The 21,661-nt window shown below is 36.5% G+C and overlaps 1 protein-coding gene across 8 annotated transcripts in view; it reads left to right on the forward strand.

Annotated features, from left to right (window-relative positions):
* The window catches only part of CNOT4 (CCR4-NOT transcription complex subunit 4), a 140,453-nt gene that overhangs the window by 54,696 nt on the left and 64,096 nt on the right, over nt 1–21,661 (forward strand). For all 8 annotated transcript variants that reach the window (XM_059933304.1, XM_059933303.1, XM_059933307.1 and 5 more), the window contains 2 exons: nt 5,339–5,604; nt 21,032–21,229. In XM_059933304.1, coding sequence (XP_059789287.1) covers nt 5,431–5,604; nt 21,032–21,229 — 372 coding nt within the window. In that variant the 5' untranslated portion in view covers nt 5,339–5,430. The remainder of the gene's footprint in view (nt 1–5,338; nt 5,605–21,031; nt 21,230–21,661) is intronic.

The following is a 21,661-nucleotide window of genomic DNA, read 5'->3' on the forward strand; positions in this document are numbered from 1 at the left end:
AAGCAACCAAATACTTAAGGTTTTTCGAAAGTGCTGTTTATTACATATTGCATTTAAGTGTGTATAGTTATATTTTCATTTTTAATTTTTATTGTAAAATATTTGTAACATAAAACTTGTCATTTTAAGTATTTTTAAGCGTACAATTCAGTGGCATTAAGTACATTCACAATGTTGCGTAACCATCACCACTTTCTATTTCTAAAATCCTTTTATCATCCCAAACAGAAACTCTGTACTTATTAAAGAAAAACTTCCCATTCTCCCTCCCCCTCCCAGCCTCTGTTCTGCTTTCTGTGTCAACGAATTGCCTATTCTAGTTACCTTGTATCAGTGGAATCATACAGTTTTTGTGTTTTGTGACTGGCTTATTTTACTTAGCATAATGTTTTTAAGGTTCATCCACATTGTACCATGTATCAGAATTTCATTCTTTTTATGGCTGAATAACATTTCATTGTATGTATACACTACATTTTGTTTATCCGTTCATCTGTTGATGGACACGTGGGTTGTATCGTGAATAATTCTGCTGTGAATATTTGTGTACAAGTATCTGTTCAAATCCTTCCTTTCAGTTCTTTTGGTATATCCCCAAAAGTGGAATTGCTGGATCAGATGCTAATTCCATGTTTAACTTTTTGAGGAACCACCAAACTGTTTTCCATAGCAGCTGCAGTTCTTGACATTTTATAGTGTTTTTTTTCTTTTCTTTTAATTTTTATTGGAGTTTAGTTGATTTACAATGTGTTAGTTTCAGGTGTATAGCAAAGTGAATCTGTTATACATATACATATATCCATTCTTTTTTAGATGCTTTTCCCATATAGGCCATTACAGACTAATGAGTAGAGTTTCCTATGCTATACAGTAGTGGCCCTATGTTTTGGGTTTTTTTTTAAACATCTTTATTGGAGTATAATTGCTTTACAATGTTGTGTTAGCTTCTGCTGTATAACAAAGTGAATCAGCTATATGTATACATATATCCCCATATCTCCTCCCTCTTGAGGCTCCCTCCCACCCTCCCTATCCCACTATAGTGTATTTTATACAGATCTTTTGAACAGGGTCCTAAGTACAAAACCATGTATACAGCACTTTATGAGTGATAAGGAACTTTTGAACATGATTTTGAGTGTATGATTTTTATTTTGTACACTTACTACATGGGAGGTTTTTGATGATGCAGGAACATTTTTATGTATGTCAGAATTTATACTGTGTTGTCTGTTTACAATAGCCAGGACATGGAACCAACCTAAATGTCCAGCCACAGATGAATGGATAAAGAAGATATGGCACATATATACAGTGGAATGTTACTCAGCCATAAATAGAAATGAAATTGAGTTATTTGTAGTGAGGTGGATGGACCTAGAGTCTGTCATACAGAGTGAAGTAAGTCAGAAAGAGGAAAACAAATACTGTATGCTAACGCATATATATGGAATCTTTAAAAAAAAAAATGGTACTGATGAACCTAGTTGCAGGGCAGGAATAAAGAGGTAGACATAGAGAATGGACTTGAGGACACGGGGTGGGAGGGGGAAGCTGGGGCGAAGTGAGAGTAGCATCGACATATATACACTACCGAATGTAAAACAGTTAGATGGTGGGAAGCAGCAGCATAGCACGGGGAGATCGGCTCGGTGCTTTGCAATGACCTAGAGGGGTGGGATAGGGAGGATGGGAGGGAGGCTCAAGTGGGAGGGGATATGGGGACATGTGTATGCATATGGCTGATTCGTTTTGTTGTGCAACAGAAACTAACACAGTATTGTAAAGCAATTATACTCCAATAAAGATCTATTAAAAAAAAAAAATGACCGCTTAGAGTTGAGCTCAAGAAAAGTCTGCCCCAACCAACACATGCTTGCTACCCTGCTCTCTGTCTCTGGCTCACTCTTAACCTGAAGTGGAGGACTGCCCTTCCCCCAGCTAATTGTGGTCCCCCCGCGCCCCTCCCCCATTTCTGGGATTTGTAAGTAATAAATCTTGTAACTTAAAAAAAAAAAAGAATTTATACTGTGTTGTGTTATTAGTTGCAGGTGATATAGAGAACAAGAACTTAGTTAATGAAATAGAGATTTCCTGTAGAATTTAAATTTTTGAAAAAGTAATGTCACTTTCAGTTTCAGGACATTTGCACTATATACCAAAGAATATGCGACTGAGCCTTCAGTAATCATAACTTGTATCTTACCATATTGGAAAGGACATGGGCTTTGAAGTTGGCAGTCTTACTTTTGCATTGTCTTTAACACCCCTCATTTTATTTATTTGTTTGGTTGTTTATTTTTAAATTTTTATTGGAGTATAGTTGATTTACAGTGTTGTGTTTCTGCTGTACAGCAAAGTGAATCAGTTACTCAATTATACATATACATATATCCACTCTTTTTTAGATTCTTTTCCCATATAGGTCATTACAGAGTATTGAATAGAGTTCCCTGTGCTATACAGTAAGTCCTTATTAGTTATCTATTTTATACATAGTAGTGTGTATATGTCAATCCCAATCTCCCAATTTATCCCTCTCCCCCTTTCCCCCTTGGTAACCATAAGATTAAACCCCTCATTTTATATATGAGGAAACTGATAGTGGCAAAACTGGGTCTGCAGACCAGGATTCCTGAATTGTTTATAAATACATATACCATTTTTTTCTTTTTAAAAAACTTATACTTTGAAATGATTATAGGTTCATAAGAAGATATTTCATTTTATTTTTCTTCTAATTATTAACAAAAGTCAGATTTAATTTTCCTAAAAGATGAAAATAATTTCTTTTTTTAAGTTTAGCCATTTGAATTGCAAAAATGTTTGTTGTAGCAATACAGATAATACAGATTTTCAAAATAAAATTAGTACCTCCATTTTGTCTTTTGTGATATGGATAACATTTTGGTGTATAACCTTCAATGTGCTTTATTTTCTTCGAGAAACAAATCAAATATATACACATAGAGTTTTTATATTTACATGGAAGTATATATTTACGTTAGTCTCCAGTTTACTTTTACAAATTAAAAAATCCTGTATAATAGACATCTTCTGATTCAACACACATCAACCTTAAGGCTATATCATTATTTACTTAATGATTTGCCAACTGATGGATAGTTAACATTGTTTGCAGTTTTCTACGCTTATGAACAATGCTGCAAAACATACAGCAAAGTACTTGGTGCACATGTGTGAGTATGTAGGATAGAGTCTAAGGTGGTTTAAGGGAGTGGTTAAAAGCACAGATGTGGGGCTAAGACTTCCTGGAATGAATCCAGGCTGCACCACTTAATAGCTGTGCAATTTAAGGCAAGGTACTCTTTGTGCTCCCATTTCCCTTTGTAAAGAGGAACTTAGATCAGTGATAATCTCTGCTTTTCGGGGAGACTAACTTTGACAGGCTGGTGGGGGAAAAATCCTACCTCACTGTTTACTAACTAAAGAGGTTGATCATCTTTTCATATGTTGTAATCATTTGTAATACTTTTGTGAACTACTCATCATATTCTGTTCTCATTTTTTCTTTTGACTTGTTTGCCTTTTAAAAATTGCTTGTAAGATTTCTTTATATATTCTGGATAGTGACTGTTGTATACAGTGAATATATCCTTTACTCTGTTGCTTGCTTTACTCTGTTGCTTTAATTTGTCTGTTTTTTTCTTTTCACATTGCTAAGTTGATCATATCTATCTTTTATGAATTTCTGTTTCTGCTTAGGAAGACTTTCTGTATCCCAAGATTTTTAAAAATTCTATTTTCTTCTAACACTTTAATAGTTTATTTCAATGTATAGCTCTTCAGACAGATCATATGGGATTTATTTTGATTGCAGTGTGAGACAGCTATATACTGTTTCTTTCTTAAAATGGATAGACCAGGATCCTGTTACTGCTTTTAAATTGGGCCCATCCTCGCCATATTGATTTGTTATGTCCCCCCCACTTTTTAAAATAAATTTATTTATTTATTTTTGGCTGCGTTGGGTCTTCGTTGCTGTGCATGGGCTTTCTCTAGTTGCAATGAGCAGGGACTACTCTTCATTGCAGTGCATGGGCTTCTCATTGTGGTGGCTTCTCTTGTTGCAGAGCACAGTCTCTAGGCTCATGGGCTTCAGTGGTTGTGGCTCGCGGGCTCAGTAGTTGTGGCTCACGGGCTCTAGAGCGCAGGCTCAGTAGCTGTGGCACACGGGCTTAGTTGCTCTGCGGCATGTAGGATCTTCCCAGACCAGGGCTCGAACTCATGTCCCCTGCATTGGCAGGCGGATTCTTAACCACTGCGCCACCAGGGAAGCCCTTGTTATGTCCCTTTTATCAAATATTAAAATCTCATTAATTCGTGGTTCTGTTTATAGATTCTCTATTTAGTTTCTTTGATCTTTTGTCTGTTTTTGTACCAATATCAAATTATTTGTTACTGTAGCTTTGTAGTACAGTTCAGTATCTGATAGTGCAGATCCCCACGTTTCTTCCACAAAAGTTTCAAAGCATGTCTCATGCATTTACTCTTTCATGTAAACTTTAGAGTTAGTTTGTCAAATTATGTAAACAAACAAAAAATCTCCGTTATTTTGACATAGCGTTTTAATTTAACAATGACTTTAGCCTGAAAATTTTCAATTCTCCATAATCTAAAAAGATAAATTATTTAATTTTTAAAAAGACTTTGAGGCATGGAGGTCTATTTGTTCTCTTCCCCCTTTCTGTAGGCTTTTTGTAGCATTTCTATAATAAAAAGGAATATTTTAATTTTGTTTAATACGTGTGTATTTTCCCAGAAGTGAATTTTTCATTGGCATATTAATACATATTTAATTGTAAACAATTAGGTTCTATGGCATTTTTTTCAGGTCTTATGTTTTCTGTGGTAATGGTTTGATATTAACATGTAATTACAGGTAACTGAAACTGCTCTTCATTAGTTTTATTTTGTAAATTAGGACACATTTTAGACAACTATAGTACTCTTTTAGTTATGTGGCAGTATTACTACTAGCTTTTAGGTGAAAGATAAGACAGTTTAGAGTATGTTTTAGGGTGAAGATGTTTCTGTATAGTATTTATTCCCCTAAAATATGCTATGATTAGTACTGGTTAGTATTAAATGTTTTAGCTAAAAAAAGGAAGTTCTTTTCTGTTTCTGTTGAATCAAAAAATTTAACAACCTCACACCTTTTATCTTGACATGAAGAATATACAGAATTCCATCTTCTGAGATAGCAAAAATTGATCTGATTAATATTTTTCAAATTTTTTATGAAATTTGATTCTTGATCATTGAATATGCCATTTTTTTCAGTAGTAAGCAGTATATTTTGTTTTTTCTTATGCAGGTCTTCGAAGTTCTACAGTTTAGTTCCTAGCGCTGAACCTCCTTCTCCCTTAAATTATTATAAACTTTTGCTGCTGTTTAATAAACGTGAAGATGTCTCGCAGTCCTGATGTGAAGGAAGACCCTGTGGAATGTCCTCTTTGCATGGAGCCCTTGGAGATAGATGATATCAACTTTTTCCCTTGCACCTGTGGCTACCAGATTTGCCGATTTTGTTGGCATCGAATTCGCACTGATGAAAATGGGCTTTGTCCTGCATGCAGAAAGGTAAATACTCCAAAATAACTTTGTGTTTAGTTTTTTTCCCCATGCCTATGAGTAAGTAGATTTAAAAGAATCTACAAACCTCAGATGAGATAATGTGTAGCATTGTATTTTTAAGATTTAATGAAGTGGAAAGAACACTTGCCTTGGGAGTCAGAGTCTTGGCTTTATTGTTAACTAAGTATATGACCTTGGTGAAGTCACATAACCTCTCTGGTTGGCCTTAATTTTCTTATCTGAGGAGACTGACAAGGTTGGTGGTGCTGGCTGTTTAATAGGATTAAGGGTAGAGAGAGGCAGTAGATTTAGATAGGACGGTGTGAAATTGGAAAAACACAATCAGTATTACATCTGGGGGGAAATTTGCTTTAGTTTTCCAGTACAAAATAGTAGAGAAGTTTTGATGTGTACTAAAAAAGATCATGAGTTAAAATGAAAAGAGAAATCCTGGTTTAGAAGGTAATACTTACTCATTTGTTGGTCCTTATGGCAATGCTAGGCTGATAATGCTATCCCTATTGTATGGTTAAGGAAACTAGGCCTTTTAAGTAACTTATCGAAGGCATCAACTAATGGGTAGTAGGTTTGGGGGTCAAATGCAAGTCCTTTGAATCCTTTCTAAATCTAAAAAATCTATAATTTTTAAAATAGTATTCTGGGTTTTGTTGTTTTTATAAGCAGATGCAGCAATTACAGTGTAGTAAGTGACCTATTAGGGGGAGTAGGATTGCTGCATCTCTGTTTTGAAGGACTTTGTTACCACCTTAGGGACTAATGCAAATAGCTATTTTTTGCCTTATCTTTAATATCTGTTTATATGATTTAAACTTTCTTTTGTTTACCCATTCAAAGAGCTCTTGGTTCATTATTACCAAATTTTGAGAATTGGAAATGTGTTTTAGATACCTAGATTATTAAAAAAATAATATCTCAGAAGGCAATGTGTTGTCCAGTTGTTTTTTTTTTTAAATCTAGTGGGCAGTTAACGTATATTATATGAATGAAAAAAGGTGAGCTCTACTTAAATGTTAATTAATGTAGTTTATATATATATATATATATATATATATATATGTTATATAACAGTAGGTGTTTATAATGTATATATATATCTTTTTATATAGTTCATATACTTTAAGAATGTGAATGGAAAGGTAAATGAAAACGATAACATTAGCTTTTTAAATTTGTGTTAATGAATTTTAAAACATTCAGTTGTATTTTAAAAATCAGTTCCCCATCATACCATTAGAGGACAATTGTATTGAACTATTATGTTGAAAGTGGTGACTTTCAGGATAACCTAAGACTATTTGAGGAAATAGCAAAGAAATTCATTTCAGTTTTAAGGGATTACCTAGAATCACCTCAAATCCTTAGAAAGTGCAGTAAAAAATAGAAAAAAATTTAAGATTAAAAACTAAACAGAGTAACTTCAGCAAAGCTGGTTGTTAGTAAAAGGGTTCCTTTCTGGGAGGACTAGTGTGAGGAATCTGGAGGGCAGAAGGCCATTGGGATCAATTTAAAGAAAAAGTGTTAACTCAAAACATATTCAGGAGAAGACTGTTGAAAAAAGGTAATAATAGTGGTGCTTCAAGATCCTAGGAGAACTATCAGTGTGGTTGGTTGAGTACAGAGGCATTGGAGCAACAGTCCAACTTTTATGCCAGGTAGCAGAGACAGATGCCCTCTAGTTGGAACACTGATTATAAATTTAGGTCAGAGCCTTAAAGGGGATAGAAATACCCTGGAGGAACTAGGACCTCCTATGCTCAGAGGATGAACTATTAACATACCCTTTTGAGCTGTTTTTCCTCTCTGTGGTCACAAAAAAACATCCTACGGCAAACAGAAATAGCATTTTATAGACTGGTTGACAGAGTTCTTACATGTGCAACAACCAAGAATCAATAGGTATTTCAGGAAAGCCAACATTATGGAAGGGAAGCACAAAAATCAGTATATAGAAGAATCTAACATAAGTAAGCAAACAGAAGGAAACTTTTTTAAGTGTCATTGGTACCTCTTAAAGAGGTAAGAGAGAATGATATATTCATGTAGAAGGAACATTTTTTTTTTAAAAAAAACAGAGATCTTCAAAATGAACAATCTTATAGATAGGTTGAAGAAAAGAATGAACACAGTTCAAGAGCAAATTAGCAAGTTGGAAGATTGTGCTGAGTATTTTTTTGCAGGATATAGTGCAGAAAGATAAAAAATAGAAAGCTTGAAAGAAAAGTTAAGCAATGTAAAAGAGAGATCTTCTGGTTCTAATCTCTGCTAAGAGAAGTTTTAGAAGCAGTGAGCTAAGAATGGATCAGAAGAAATAATGAAAGAACTAATAGAAGAAAATTACTCACTATGAAAAGCAGTTGTCCTCAGATTAGAAGGGTTCTGTAAGTATGAAGCAAGATGACTGAAAAATATCAACATCTATTTACATAATTGTGAGATTTTAGAATATCTAGAATAAAGACAAAGTTCTGAAAGTCCATGAGAGAAAAATACATAGATCACAAAGGAACAAGAATAAAACTGATGCCCGTGTTTTTGTTTTACAACCATAGAAAAGAGAACACAAACGAAAAATTTGTTTTTCCAAATTTTTGAGTGAAAATAAGTTTTAATGAAGAATTCGCAATTTCATTCAGATTTGAAAGCATAATAAAACATTTTACAGACATACAAAGATTAACAGGTTTAATATCCACTCTACAATACAAGTAGAAGAGTTGAGGATGACTGCTAGATTTTGAACTGAGCAACTAGAAGTAGAGAATGGCCTTTAACTGAGATGGGGAAGACTGCATCTTCTAGGAATAGGGTTTTTGAGAAGATCAGGAACTCGGTTTTAAACATGTTAAGTTTGAGATTCCTATTAGAGACTTAAATGGAGATATTAACTAGACAGGTGAATATTCAGTTTTGGTTTGGGCATGGAGATATAAATTTGGGAGTTAATCAATATATAGAATATTTTTATAAATTAATGACACTGGATTAAATCACAGAGAGGGTCAGTGGAAAAAATGAGAGACTGTCTAAGGATGAACACCAAGGCTCTCCAACATTTATAGAAAGAAAAGAAAAAAAAAAAATCCAGATTAAAGAAATATGAGACAACCTCCTTTTGGGTCTCCAAGTTAGAATCTTTAGCTGAGGCACTTATTGTTAATAGTCAGACCAGGAGTTTTTTTTGTTTTTGTCTTTGTTTTTTAATTTCTTGTTGACTTAATATCCACTTAATATCCACAACTCTTAGAACCTCTCCTTAGTCTCTTAGCTACCAGACTTTGCTCATACCTGTCTCATGGCATGTATCACGGAAGGCAGACAGTGCAGGACACACAAAGTCTTGGAATCTGGCTTAGCTTTGCTGGAGAGTGCTGAACACACATAATTATGAAGCTGCCCATCTCAGTCAGAGACCAGCAGATCTTTACATCTCTGGAGCCCAGCCTCAGTGGTTGTGTTAACACAGAAGGAAACCACAAGTGTTTCTGGAGAGGACCATGAAGCTACAATTTAGATACAGCCCAACCCTGCAGGGAGAAGCCTGTAGAAGGCGTTATATGAGATTTCAAATTGAGATGATTTAAATAAACTTGGAGATGCAGGTGGCACTAGTTGAAGCCAGCTTCTGATTTTGGCTCACAAGATGAAACCTGTCTGTTTGCAGAAAAGGCCTCTTTTGTTTTAATAGCTTTGAAAAGCAGAGAGAGAGGCAGGTTTTAAAAACATATGAAGTTGAATGTTTCTCTTTGGTCCTAGTTGTTGAGCCTAGTGGGGTCAAAAGGACCTTAGTGCTTCCCTAAACAGGTGCAGGTCATTCCTTAGACTGCCTTTGCATGTCCTTTTAGTGCAGCATGTCTGAGAAAAATATCTGATGGAAACGGCAGATGTGGGAACATGGGTGGTTTACTGATGTAGCACCATACAACATTGGCTCACATGGAAATTAGAGACTGGCCAAGGAAATGAAAACTTCAACAAGGGTATTATTTTCACCTCAGAAATAATAGAAGATATTGAATCCATGAAACAAGAACAGTATGGTATAAAAAATTCAGTGAATAAGAAACAGTTATTGAAAATTTAAATATGATAGCAGAAATAACTCAAGCAAAGAGTTGGAAGATGAAGTTGAGATGATCCCTTAACAAGTAGTGCAAAAAGGCAAAGGAGAATGTTTGAGAGAAGAGATAACTTTTATTTGAGGATCAGTCCAGGAGGTCACATAACAAATAAGTTAGTATTCTAGGAAGAGATCACAGTGATACAGAGGAAAATTGTCTTCAATAATATATGATTGAAGAATATTCCCAGGACCAAAGGACATATTTTCAGATTAAAAAGGCACCAAAGAATACGAAAACGTTAATTCAAAAAGATATATGCACTGTTATGTTCCTTGTGGTATTATTTACAGTAACAAGATATGAAAACAACCTGTGTCCATCAATGGATGAATGGATAAAGAAGATGTGTATTCCACACACTGGAATACTACTCAGCCATCAAAAAGGTGGAATCTTGCCATTTGTGACAGCATGGATGGACCTTGAAGGGTCCATGCTAAGTGACATAAGTCAGATGGAGAAAGACAAATACTGTGTCATTTCACTCATATGTGGAATATACAAACAAAATAAAATAAATGAACAAACCAAATAAAAACAAACACATAGATACAGAGAACAGAGTAGTGGTTACCAGAAGGGAAGGGGCGGAGGGGGAGGGTGAAATAGATAAAGGGCATCAACTGTTTGATGACAGATAGAGACTAAATTTTTGGTGGTGAGCATGCTGTAGGGTACACAGAAGTAGAAATATAATGTTGTACACATGAAACTTACAGAAGGTTATAAACCAGTGTTACCTCAAAAAAAACAAACCACCAAAAAAGCAAAAACACCCGTCAAGTGCCAGGCACAAACTTTTATTTTTAAGTATCAAAATACCAAAGAGAAAGAAATTCTACAAGTTTCCAAAGAGGAAGAAGTAGGTTGCACATAAAAGATCAGGAATCAGTCATTTCAGACTTTTCTAAATCAAGTCTTAAAGCTAGAAGACACTTCTGAAGGAAATTTATTTTCATTTCAGAACTCTGTATCTGCTTGACTTAAGTATGAGGGAGTTATGAAAAGACGTTTTCAGACCTGAAAGTTCTCAAAAATATTTTACCTTCTGTGCATTCTTTCTCAGAAATTTACTAGAGGATATGCCCCATCAATATAAAGGAATGAAGAAGAGAAAAAAAATACATGGGATAGAGGAAATAGGTAATCAAACATAGGCAAGAAGCAGTGGGATTTCTTGGATGATGGGGAAAGATGAAAGATGTGACCTGTAGAGGGCAGTTAATCCAGAATGTGGCAAATCAGAAAGCTCCAAGGGGAATCTCTACAAAAAGATCAAAATGAAAGAATACTTGGTGTTTTTAAAGAGAAATGTCTTGTGAAGCCATTTCAACAATTGGAGGAAATTTGATGGTTGAATTAGTAATAAACACATAGAGATCTAATCAGACAAAACACAGTTATTAACTCTATGGGAAACAAAAACTTGTACAGAAAAGGAAAAGTAATCATATTATGCTGCAATGGCTCAGATATGACGTAGGGGTTGAGATTTATTTTTTTTTCCATACAGATATCCTGTTGTTACTGCATCTTTTGTAGAAAAGACTACCCCTTTACTTTTTTTTTTTTTTAATAAATTTATTTATTTATTTTTGGCTGTGTTGGGTCTTCGTCTCTTTGTGAGGGCTTTCTCTAGCTGCGGCAAGCGGGGGCCACTCTTCTTTGCAGTGCGCGGGCCTTTCACTATCGTGGCCTCTCTTGTTGCAGAGCACAGGCTCCAGACGCGCAGACTCAGCAGTTGTGGCTCACAGGCCTAGTTGCTCCACGGCATGTGGGATCTTCCCATACCAGGGCTCGAACCCGTGTCCCCTGCATTGGCAGGCAGATTCTCAACCACTGCGCCACCAGGGAAGCCCCACCCCTTTACTTTTGAATGGTTTTGGACTCTCATGAAAATCAGTTGCTCATAAATGTGTCAGTCTATTTCTAGAGTCTGTATCTCTTCCACCGATGATTATGTCTATCTTTTTGTCAATGCCATACTGTCTTGACTACTCTAAATCTTCAAATCTGTTACAATAAAAACTTTCAAATTTGTTATTCTTTTTAGAATTTATTCTGTGTATCTGAACCTTAGCCTTTCCACATAAGTTTTTTTTTTTTTTTTTGGGTGTGTTGGGTCTTCGTTTCTGTGCGAGGGCTTTCTCCAGTTCCAGCGAGCGGGGTCCACTCTTCATCGCGGTGCGCGGGCCTCTCACTGTTGCGGCCTCTCTTGTTGCGGAGCACGGGCTCCAGACACGCAGGCTCAGAAGTCGTGGCTCACGGGCCTAGCCGCTCTGCGGCATGTGGGATCTTCCCAGACCAGGGCTCGAACCCGTGTCCCCTGCATTGGCAGGCAGACTCTCAACCACTGCACCACCAGGGAAGCCCTCCACATAAGTTTTTTAATTAGCTTGTCATTTTGTACAAAAAGCCTACTGGAATTTTGGTTGAGATTGCATTGAATAAGCAGGTCAATTTGAGGAAAGACGACATCTTGAAAATGTTGACTCATATAGGTCATGAATAAGTTTTATCTTTCCATTTTTCTAGGTTTTAAACATTTCAGAAACAATGTTCTGTAGTTTTCATGTACAGAGTACAGCATGTTTTGTTATATTTGCCTATAACTATTTTTTTTGCGGGGGGGGGAGTTTTTTTTGGATTTTTTTTTTTTTTTTTTGGCCATGCCACATGGCATGTGGGATCCCAGCTCCCTCACCAGGGATCAAACCTGTGCCCCCTGCAGTGGAAGGGTGGTGTCCCAACCACTGGACCACCAGGGAAGTCCCTGTGTTTTTTTGAGCTTTGGCACATGATACTGTTTTTAAAATTCCATTTTCCAGTTGTTCATTGTCATTATGTAGAATAATTAATTTTTGTTAAATAGATTCATTAGAATTTTCTAAATAGATGATCACATCTTCTGTGGATAAAGACAGTTTTATTTCTTTCCAACCTTTATTTTTTTAAATTGTTTTTCTTGCCTTATTGCAGTGGGTAAGCCCTACACTATAACCTTGGATAAAAGTGGGATGAACACATATCCTTGTTTGTTCCCAATCTTAGTGGGAAGACGTTGAGTATTTCACTATTAAGTATGTCACTGTTTTTTTGTAGATGGTCCTTATCAGGTTGAGGAAGTTTGCTTTTATTCTTTGCCTACAGAGAGTTTTTATCATGAGTGGGTGTTGCATTTTATCCAATGCCTTTTCTGCTTCTATTGAGATGATCGTGTGTTATCTCCTTTGTTCTGTAGAAACAGTGATTTAGGTTGATTTTTTTAATCAACCTTCCCTCCCAAAGGTAAATCTCATTTGATCATGGTGTATTATCCTTTTTATTTTCAATTTGCTAATATTTTCAGGAGGAGTTTTGCGTCTGTGTCATGCGAGGTATTTATCTTTGGCTTTCTTTTATGTTGTTTTTAGATTTGGTACCAAAGAAATACTGGTTTCAGGAAATGTTTCCTCCTCTATATTCTGAAAGAGTACATGTGACTGGTGTTCTTTTTTATTTCCTCCCTAAATTCATTGTTTACACTCACTCTATCAGGGTGTCTTCAGGAGGGCTGTTATGAAAACTGGCTACCACAGGATTCCTGTATGTAGATTTCTGGAATTCTTTTTGTACTAGTTCCCCCTTTGTGGTATTTTGCCCAATAAATTTCAGTTCCCTCAACCTCTTCAAATTTTGAACACTGTCCCCCTCTGCTCATTGTGACCGTTGGACCCAGTGCCAAGGTCCAGTAAGTGCCAGAAGAGCAGAAAACTGGGACACTTGTGGTTTTCATCTTTTTTCTTTCTTTTCTCTCAGAGGTCGTAGACCTGCTGTTCACTGTCTGTTGTTCAGTGTCTGAAAACAGTTATTTCATATATTTTGTCTAGTTTTCTAGTTGTTTATGCTGGTAGCCCTAGTCTGTTACCATCTAATCTGTCATGGCTGGAGGTCGAAGTGTATAAATAATATTTGAACTTCATAATAATGTAATTGTGACCCTTGACCTAACCAAAATTAGGATGGAAGGTTGGAAAGTGGGCTTGGAATGTATGGTTAGGCTGGCTGAAAGAAATCTGAATCTTCAATTTGCATAATGTAATAATATTTAATACTGAAAAATCAGGAAGTAGCAATACAAGCATGTTATTTAATGATGTGATAGTAAATGACAGAAGAATCATCTAAAAGAATAGATTATTTTTAGGGAGAGGCAACTGTTGAGGGGGAGGAAGGATATGGGGGACTGCTCTTTTTCCTAATAAACCTTGTAGAACTGTTTGACTAGGAACACATATAAGAAAATTATCAGGGAAACTAGGGGAAAAAAGATAGAGTGGGCAAATGGAAATCATAGGAAAGAAAGTATAATAGTACTGATATTAGTTAGTCATAATCAAATTCAAGATCAAACACATTTAAAAAAGATAAAGAGGATATCTTTCTTACTGATGAAAGGTCCCCTAAAGTCACGAAACTTTTATTTACTTGACAGAGCTAAGAAGTATATTGAGCTGATGTAAATACCAGGAGAAACTGCACCCACATGCATAATGGAGAGACTTCTAATTTCTGTATTTTAGAAATATATGAAGTACACAATAAAAAGGAAATGGAAAATTTGATTAACACAGTTAGCAAGCATGTGTGTGTTTGTGCATGCACACAACTCTGTACAAATAAATTTGTACAAAAGTTTAAAATACAGGTATAGTGGGCACAGAGATTGACTGTTAGGCCACAATGGATATATTAATCAGTTCCAGAAAGTAGAACTCACTTGTGTATTTCTATTTATTCCTCTTGGTGTTTGTAGGGCTTCTTGAATCTGTGGATTTGGTGAGTTTCATTAGTTCTGGAAAAAATTAAGCTGTTATCTCTTCAGCTGTTGCATTTATTCTCTTTCCTCTCTTTCTGAGACTCTGATTAAATATTTTCCAGATCTTTTCACTATCTGCCATGTCTTTTTTTTTTTTTTTTTTTTTAAATATTACTTTATTTATTTATTTATTTTTATTTTTTATGGCTGTGTTGGGTCTTCGTTTCTGTGCAAGGGTTTTCTCTAGTTGCGGCAAGTGGGGGCCACTCTTCATCGCGGTGCGCGGACCTCTCACCATCGTGGCCTCTCTTGTTGCGGAGCACAGGCTCCAGACGCGCAGGCTCAGCAATTGTGGCTCACGGGCCTAGTTGCTCCGCGGCATGTGGGATCTTCCCAGACCAGGGCTCAAACCCGTGTCCCCTGCATTGGCAGGCAGATTTCCAACCACTGCGCCATCAGGGAAGCCCCTCTGCCATGTCTTTTAATCTCTTTTCTGTTTCTTTCTTTCATGCATTAATGGATGATCTCTTCTGATCAATCAGAATTTTTTTTTTTAGGTCTAGTCTACTGAGTTTTTAAATTTTGCCATTGTGTTTTCCATTTCTAGAAGTAACGTTTGTTCTTTTTTGATACTTGATTTTTTAAAAAGCTTTTTATACCATGCAGATATTTTCAAGTTTGTCATATATTTGTTTAGACAGATTAGAATTATTGTTTTAAAATCTGTCCAATAATTCCAGAAGCTGAAGTCTTGTGAGGGATGTTTCTGTTGGTTGTCATTCATGTTGTTTTATTTCCTTATGTGATTTGTTGTCTGTATCTGCTTCGTGGTTGTCATTGAATTATTTGTAGGGTTCTCCAAGGCCCAAGATGAATTTGCCCTCCTATAGAGAGGCTTTGATTTGGCTTCTGCTGGATTCTGTAAACATTGCCATTAGGGATGCCTTAAGCGTAAAGGTCTTCGCTCTGGCCAACCATAAAGGTCTTTTGTTCTCCTGGGTGCACATCTTCCCTGGGGTTGGTTTCAACTTCTCTAGGATGGTTTTCTTCTACACCCTTTTCCTTTTTTCTTATCTTGTACTGACCTCTGTGTAGTTTGTACTTACCCTGAGACAAAATGAGTTCTTTGGGGGTGGGCTGGGTCTCAGCTTAACGTGGGAGTGATCTCCCCCAAAATTCTTCACCTTGATTTGGCCTTGGACTTTTAATGCTGTCCCTCTTCCCCCATTTGTTCCTCTCTCCCATTTGTTGTTACTCAGACTTTCCACTTATCTCTCTGGGTTTTGACTTTTATCCAAAAATTGTCTTGGGACTTCCCCACTGCAGATCATTATTGTTTTTAAGATGTTGGTTAGAAAAAAGTTTTATACAGTATTTTTCATTGTCTTTAGCAAGAGGAAGATATAAAGCTGTAAATGCATTAGTTAGGAAATGAAGAACAAAAATAGATGAACTTATTTCCAGGTTAAGAAACCAGAAAAAGAATAAACATTGCGACAGTGGAAAGTAGGGATTAAGTAGAATTTAGTGAAATAGGAAAAAAGCAATATTTCAGTAAAGGTTAGAGCTGGTTGTTTGAAACAATGAATAAAATAAAGTCTTGGTAAGTCTGATCAGAAAATAAAACAGAAGACACATGTAAATACACATGTAAATTAGGAATAAAAGTGGAAACATAACTACACATATGAAAGGAATTAAATGATTACATTAGAGACTATAAACCATCTTAATTAGTAGTTTGGCAATTTGTTGACAAATTAAAACAATTAGAAATATTTTACACATTAAAAATGCTTCTCCACAGGTGTCCTATTTAACACTAGTTTGTAACATGCAGTAGTACCTTTAAAGAAAAATTTTTTACTTGTAATTTTTATTTGATCATATATTCCTAGAAAATTAGGCTTAACCTATCTGTTTCAGTCAAAAAGTAGACCAGATATATTTTTCTTTATATTCATTTTTCGTACTATTACTAGCTTTGTGGGTCACGGTCTCTTTCTGCAGCTATTCAAATTATGTGTTTTCATCTCCCATCTTTAATCTACCTCCCTTCCTCATCTTGCTGTATTAGCTTATTAATTTTCTATTATTGGATTTGTAGAGTAGGTTTTTATGGTGGTATGTGTGTGGAGGAGGAACCGTCATGGAATTCATGGTAAACTAATTTGTTCTCCTGTGTTGGTATCTTTCTGTATTGGTATGTGTAAGGTATCACTATGTAGCAGTTATATTCCAATAAAGTTGACTTAAAGTTGACTTTGAAGTCTTATGGAAGTATATTTCCATAGGAAAAACTTGGAATAACATAGAAGAAGATTGGGGTAACCAGTGTTATATACTCAACATGGTGGTGCATCAGTAATATACTTGATGAGAATTGATACTGCAACCCGATTTTTGGTAATTGTCATTCTCCATTTTTTTTTTTTTGGGGTGTGTGTATGCATTTTTATTTTTTTGGCATTTATATTACTTTGCATCATCTTTTATCAGGATTTTACAGTGTCAGAGATTGTTAGCAAAGAAAAAAACCAGAGTGCTTGTCAAATCCTTCATGTTTTCAGAAGAGTTAAATGTTACATCAGTGTTTTTCAAACTATATCTGATGCAGAACCAGATTTTTTGTATTCCCCCCCACCCCACCCCACCCCCGCCGCCCCGCCACAGTCTGTTGGTGTTTTTTTTTTTTTTTTTTTAATTAATTTATTAATTTATTTATTTTTGGCTGTGTTGGGTCTTCGTTTCTGTGCGAGGGCTTTCTCCAGTTGCGGCGAGCGGGGGCCACTCTTCATCGCGGTGCGCAGGCCTCTCACCGTCGCAGCCTCTCCTGCTGCGGAGCACATGCTCCAGACGCGCAGGCTCAGTAATTGTGGCTCACGGGCCCAGCTGCTCCGCAGCATGTGGGATCTTCCCAGACGAGGGCTCGAACCCGTGTCCCCTGCATTGGCAGGCAGACTCTCAACCACTGCGCCACCAGGGAAGCCCAGTCTGTTGGTGTTTGATACAGGGTCCTATTAAGCATGCCTAGTACCCAGCTTGTGTCATGTGATTTACCACCTAAGTTCGACAACAACCACACAGATAACTATCTTATTCTTCAGAGCCCACTGATGATGTACTTGAATGTTGTGGCAATGTTAAGTTGCTATAAAAGTTTCCAAATGCTTTTTCTCAATTTTTATACTTCTCTTATCATGGACTGGTAAGATTCAGTGCGTGGATTAGACTTTGAAATGGAACTAGGAACAATCTATATGCTTGATGCACTCAGGGAGTAGACTATCACCACTATAGATGTTAGTGAAGGGCAACAGTTTTCAAATAAACTTAATGATAAACGCTCCGAAAGGAGCTACCCAGAAATCCTGTGGTAGAAAATAGCTTTTCCATTTGCAAATGAAAATTTTAAATGATCTTGTGGAAAGATATTTTAATTGGTTTGTATGTAGTTCATTTTTATACTTGTGCCCATATAGCTTTGAATAGTTTCATGGGATTAAAATCATCCAGGCAGATAGATTAAGATTTGAAAGGAGATAATATAGGTACAGAAGGGTGAGTGGAGAGAGAGAAAAAATTTAAATTGGGAAGATTACATCATTGATTGAAGAATTGAATTTATTGTAATAGATCCTTAACCATTTGGTTCCTCAAATTAAAATGTAAGAACACTTTGAAATAAGTTTTTTTTTTTTAAAGATGGTAGCCAATTCTTTTTATTTATTTATTTATTTATTTATTTATTTATTTTTGGCTGTGTTGGGTCTTTGTTGCTGCGCGCGGGCTTTCTCTAGTTGTGGTGAGCGGGGGCTACTCTTCGTTGTGGTGCGTGGCCTTCTCATTGCGGTGGCTTCTCTTGTTGCGGAGCACGGGCTCTAGGCATGTAGGCTTCAGTAGTTGTGGCACATGGGCTCAGTAGTTGTGGCTCATGGGCTCTAGAGCACAGGCTCAGCAGTTGTGGTGCACGGGCTTAGTTGCTCCGCGGCATGTGGGATCTTCCCGGACCAGGGCTCGAACCCGTGTCCCCTGCATTGGCAGGCGGATTCCTAACCACTGCACCACCAGGGAAGCCCGACATAAGTTTTTTTTAAAAAAGAAAATTAGTAGTGCTAAATTTCCGCTTCTAGATAGTAGCTTGGTATTAAGGTGGTAAATATTTATTGAACCCCTAAAATGTGTGACATAAACTTTGTATTTGATCCTGGAGAAAGCCCTCATGTCATGCAAAAGTCAGGGAAATTACTGAGTCTGCTGTTTTCTGTGCCTCCCACTCACTAGTAAGTTGGAGTATGCCAAATAGATTCAAATTTTTAAATGTGGGAATTGAATGGTATGGACGCTTACATCCTGCAGGACCACTAAGAGTTATGCCTGAATATTTAAGAACAGGATTTTTGGAGACTTTATGTTATTACTAGTAGACGTTGAGGAACATAAAAGGAAATCTCACTTTCTTAATTGCCTTCAGCATTAATCAAAGTGTGCTCACAAATTGGAGGGTGTTTTTTTTTTAACTAATTTTTAAAAATTTATGTATGAAAAGATGAAAGTAACTTTATGTTAAAGGCATGCAAGTTTTCATGCTTGTGGATACTTCCTCCTCTCTTCCTCATTCCCACTTTTTTCTTCTTTTTTTTAAAAATAAATTTATTTATTTATATTTTATTTTTGGCTGCATTGGGTCTTCGTTGCTGCACGCAGTCTTCCTCTAGTTGCGGTGCGCGGACTTCTCATTGCGGTGGCTTCTCTTGCTGCGGAGCACGGGCTCTAGGCACGCGGTTTCAGTAGTTGTGGCACGCGGGCTCAGTAGTTATGGCTCGCAGGCTCTAGAGCGCAGGCTCAGTAGTTGTGGTGCACGGGCTTAGTTGCTCCGCGGCATCTGGGATCTTCCCGGACCAGGGCTCGAACCCCTGTCTCCTGCATTGGCAGGCAGATTCTTAACCGCTGTGCTACTATGGAAGTCCCCTACTTTTTTTCTTGACAGCAGCATTTCTGTTAATCCCCACTTCTGATATTCTGATAGGCACAGTTTCCCATTTCTGGGATCTCTTCACATTCAGCTTTTAGATATTATTATTTAGTGTGTTCCATCTTCCATTTATTATTAACTGTTTTTTGTAGTAGTACAGTTGTCCCTTGGTATCTGCACGGGATCGTTTCCAGGAACACCACACCCCACCCCACCCCCGCAGATACCAAAGTCCGTGGATGCTCAGGTCCCTTATATAAAACAGTGTAGTATTTGGGTATAACTTACGCACATCCTCCCATATACTTTAAATCATCTCTAGGTTACATATAATATCTAATACAATGTAAATACTATATAAATAGTTGTAAATACAATGTAAATGCTATGTAAACAGTTGCTGGGTGCATGGCAAATTCAAGTTTTGGTTTTTTGGAACTTTCTGGAATTTTTTACCCCCAAATATTTTCAGTCCATGGTTGGTTGAATCTGAGGATGTGGAACCTGCAGATATGGAGGGTTAGCTGTTATAATAACTGACTTATTGAATGCTTCTGTGCAGAACGCAATTTTAATTACTTTATAAGTGTGTTGTCTTTCTTAATTCTCACAGAAACCCTCTGAATAAAGTACTCTGATTCCCATTTTACAGAATAGAAGACTGAGGCAGACAGATTACATAACTTTGCCAAGGTCTCTTGGTAAAGAATGATCCAAGATTCAAAGCCAGACAGTGTGAGTCCACAGCTCTTATTCAGGCCATCAGTAGTCTTGGCATTAGCAGTAGGAATGAAAACAAAATTATAATGATGAGAGAGGAAACCATTGTAAGAGTGTAATTACTAGTATTTGTTGAGGGATTACTTTGTGCCAGTTACACATAGTAATTGCTTTATGAGTGTTATTTTTACACCAGCCTTTAAGATTATTTTCATTTTACTTATGAGGATATGGAGGCGTAGAGTTTAATTGACTTGCCTAAGACCACGTGCATAATAAGTGTTGAAGCTAAGTTCAAACTCCTGGGCCAGAGGATCTATGTATTGCTGTTTATTTGCCCATCTGTGTCCTTAGACTGGGAATGTATTAAAGAATAAGTACTTCATTAATCCCCAAGCACATAGTAAGTTTTCATTAAATATTTGTTGATTGTAATACATAAACCCATGTTTAGATGAGAGAACTTATACTCTTTGCCTCTTACACAGTACCTTAGAAGCCTAATTTTCCTGTAAACTGTGCTAGGCATTGTAGGGAATACCAAGATTGTTGTTTTAAATTTTAGAACCTTTGGTGATGTTTCAAGTTTCAGCACAAAAAGTGGTTTAAATAGTATTTTAAAACAATTCTATATAACATTTAACTTTTATTAAATAAAAACTGAAAAGATTCAGAAAAAGGGAGTTGTAACAAAGGGAGATGTGATGTGCATACACATCATCCAGAATTTGATAATTGTTATTCATACAGTTTTCTGTTTATTTAATGCTAACTTCTATATTTGTTTTATGCCTACAGCCATATCCAGAAGACCCAGCAGTTTATAAACCACTCTCCCAGGAAGAACTGCAAAGGATAAAGAATGAGAAAAAACAGAAACAAAATGAGAGAAAACAGAAAATATCAGAAAATCGCAAACATTTGGCTAGTGTACGTGTTGTACAAAAAAACCTCGTCTTTGTTGTAGGTCTGTCTCAGCGCCTAGCAGACCCAGAGGTAAGTCTTCTCTTTTCTTTCTCAACTTGGCCTTTTTTCTTTTTGTTTATTTGGAAATAATAGCTGACCCTGCCCAACTGCAGGATTTACCTGAAAATATTAAAACTTAGGAGAAAATGGGAAATATTTTTTTAATAATCACTAAGAAACCAATGACCAGTTGTGATCTTAGGCAAGTGTATTAATCTTTCTTGGCTCATTTTCTTCAGTTGTAAAACTAGGCAGTTGAACTAGATCTCTGAAGTCCCCTTTAGTGCTAATAACCTGTGAAAGTTGGATAATGGTTCTATTTTGCTCTTAAGGCTAATGTGACATGACTACTCTGTTTGTTTCTTCTTTTCTGTAGTTGTATAAAAGACCAACAGTGGAGATGCAGTTTCACGAACCCACCAAAGATCCGTATTTTTTTTTTTTTAAATCGTGCCCAAGTAG

Source organism: Balaenoptera ricei, chromosome 9 (assembly GCF_028023285.1).
Source record: "Balaenoptera ricei isolate mBalRic1 chromosome 9, mBalRic1.hap2, whole genome shotgun sequence".
In the NCBI taxonomy this organism is placed as follows: domain Eukaryota; kingdom Metazoa; phylum Chordata; class Mammalia; order Artiodactyla; family Balaenopteridae; genus Balaenoptera; species Balaenoptera ricei.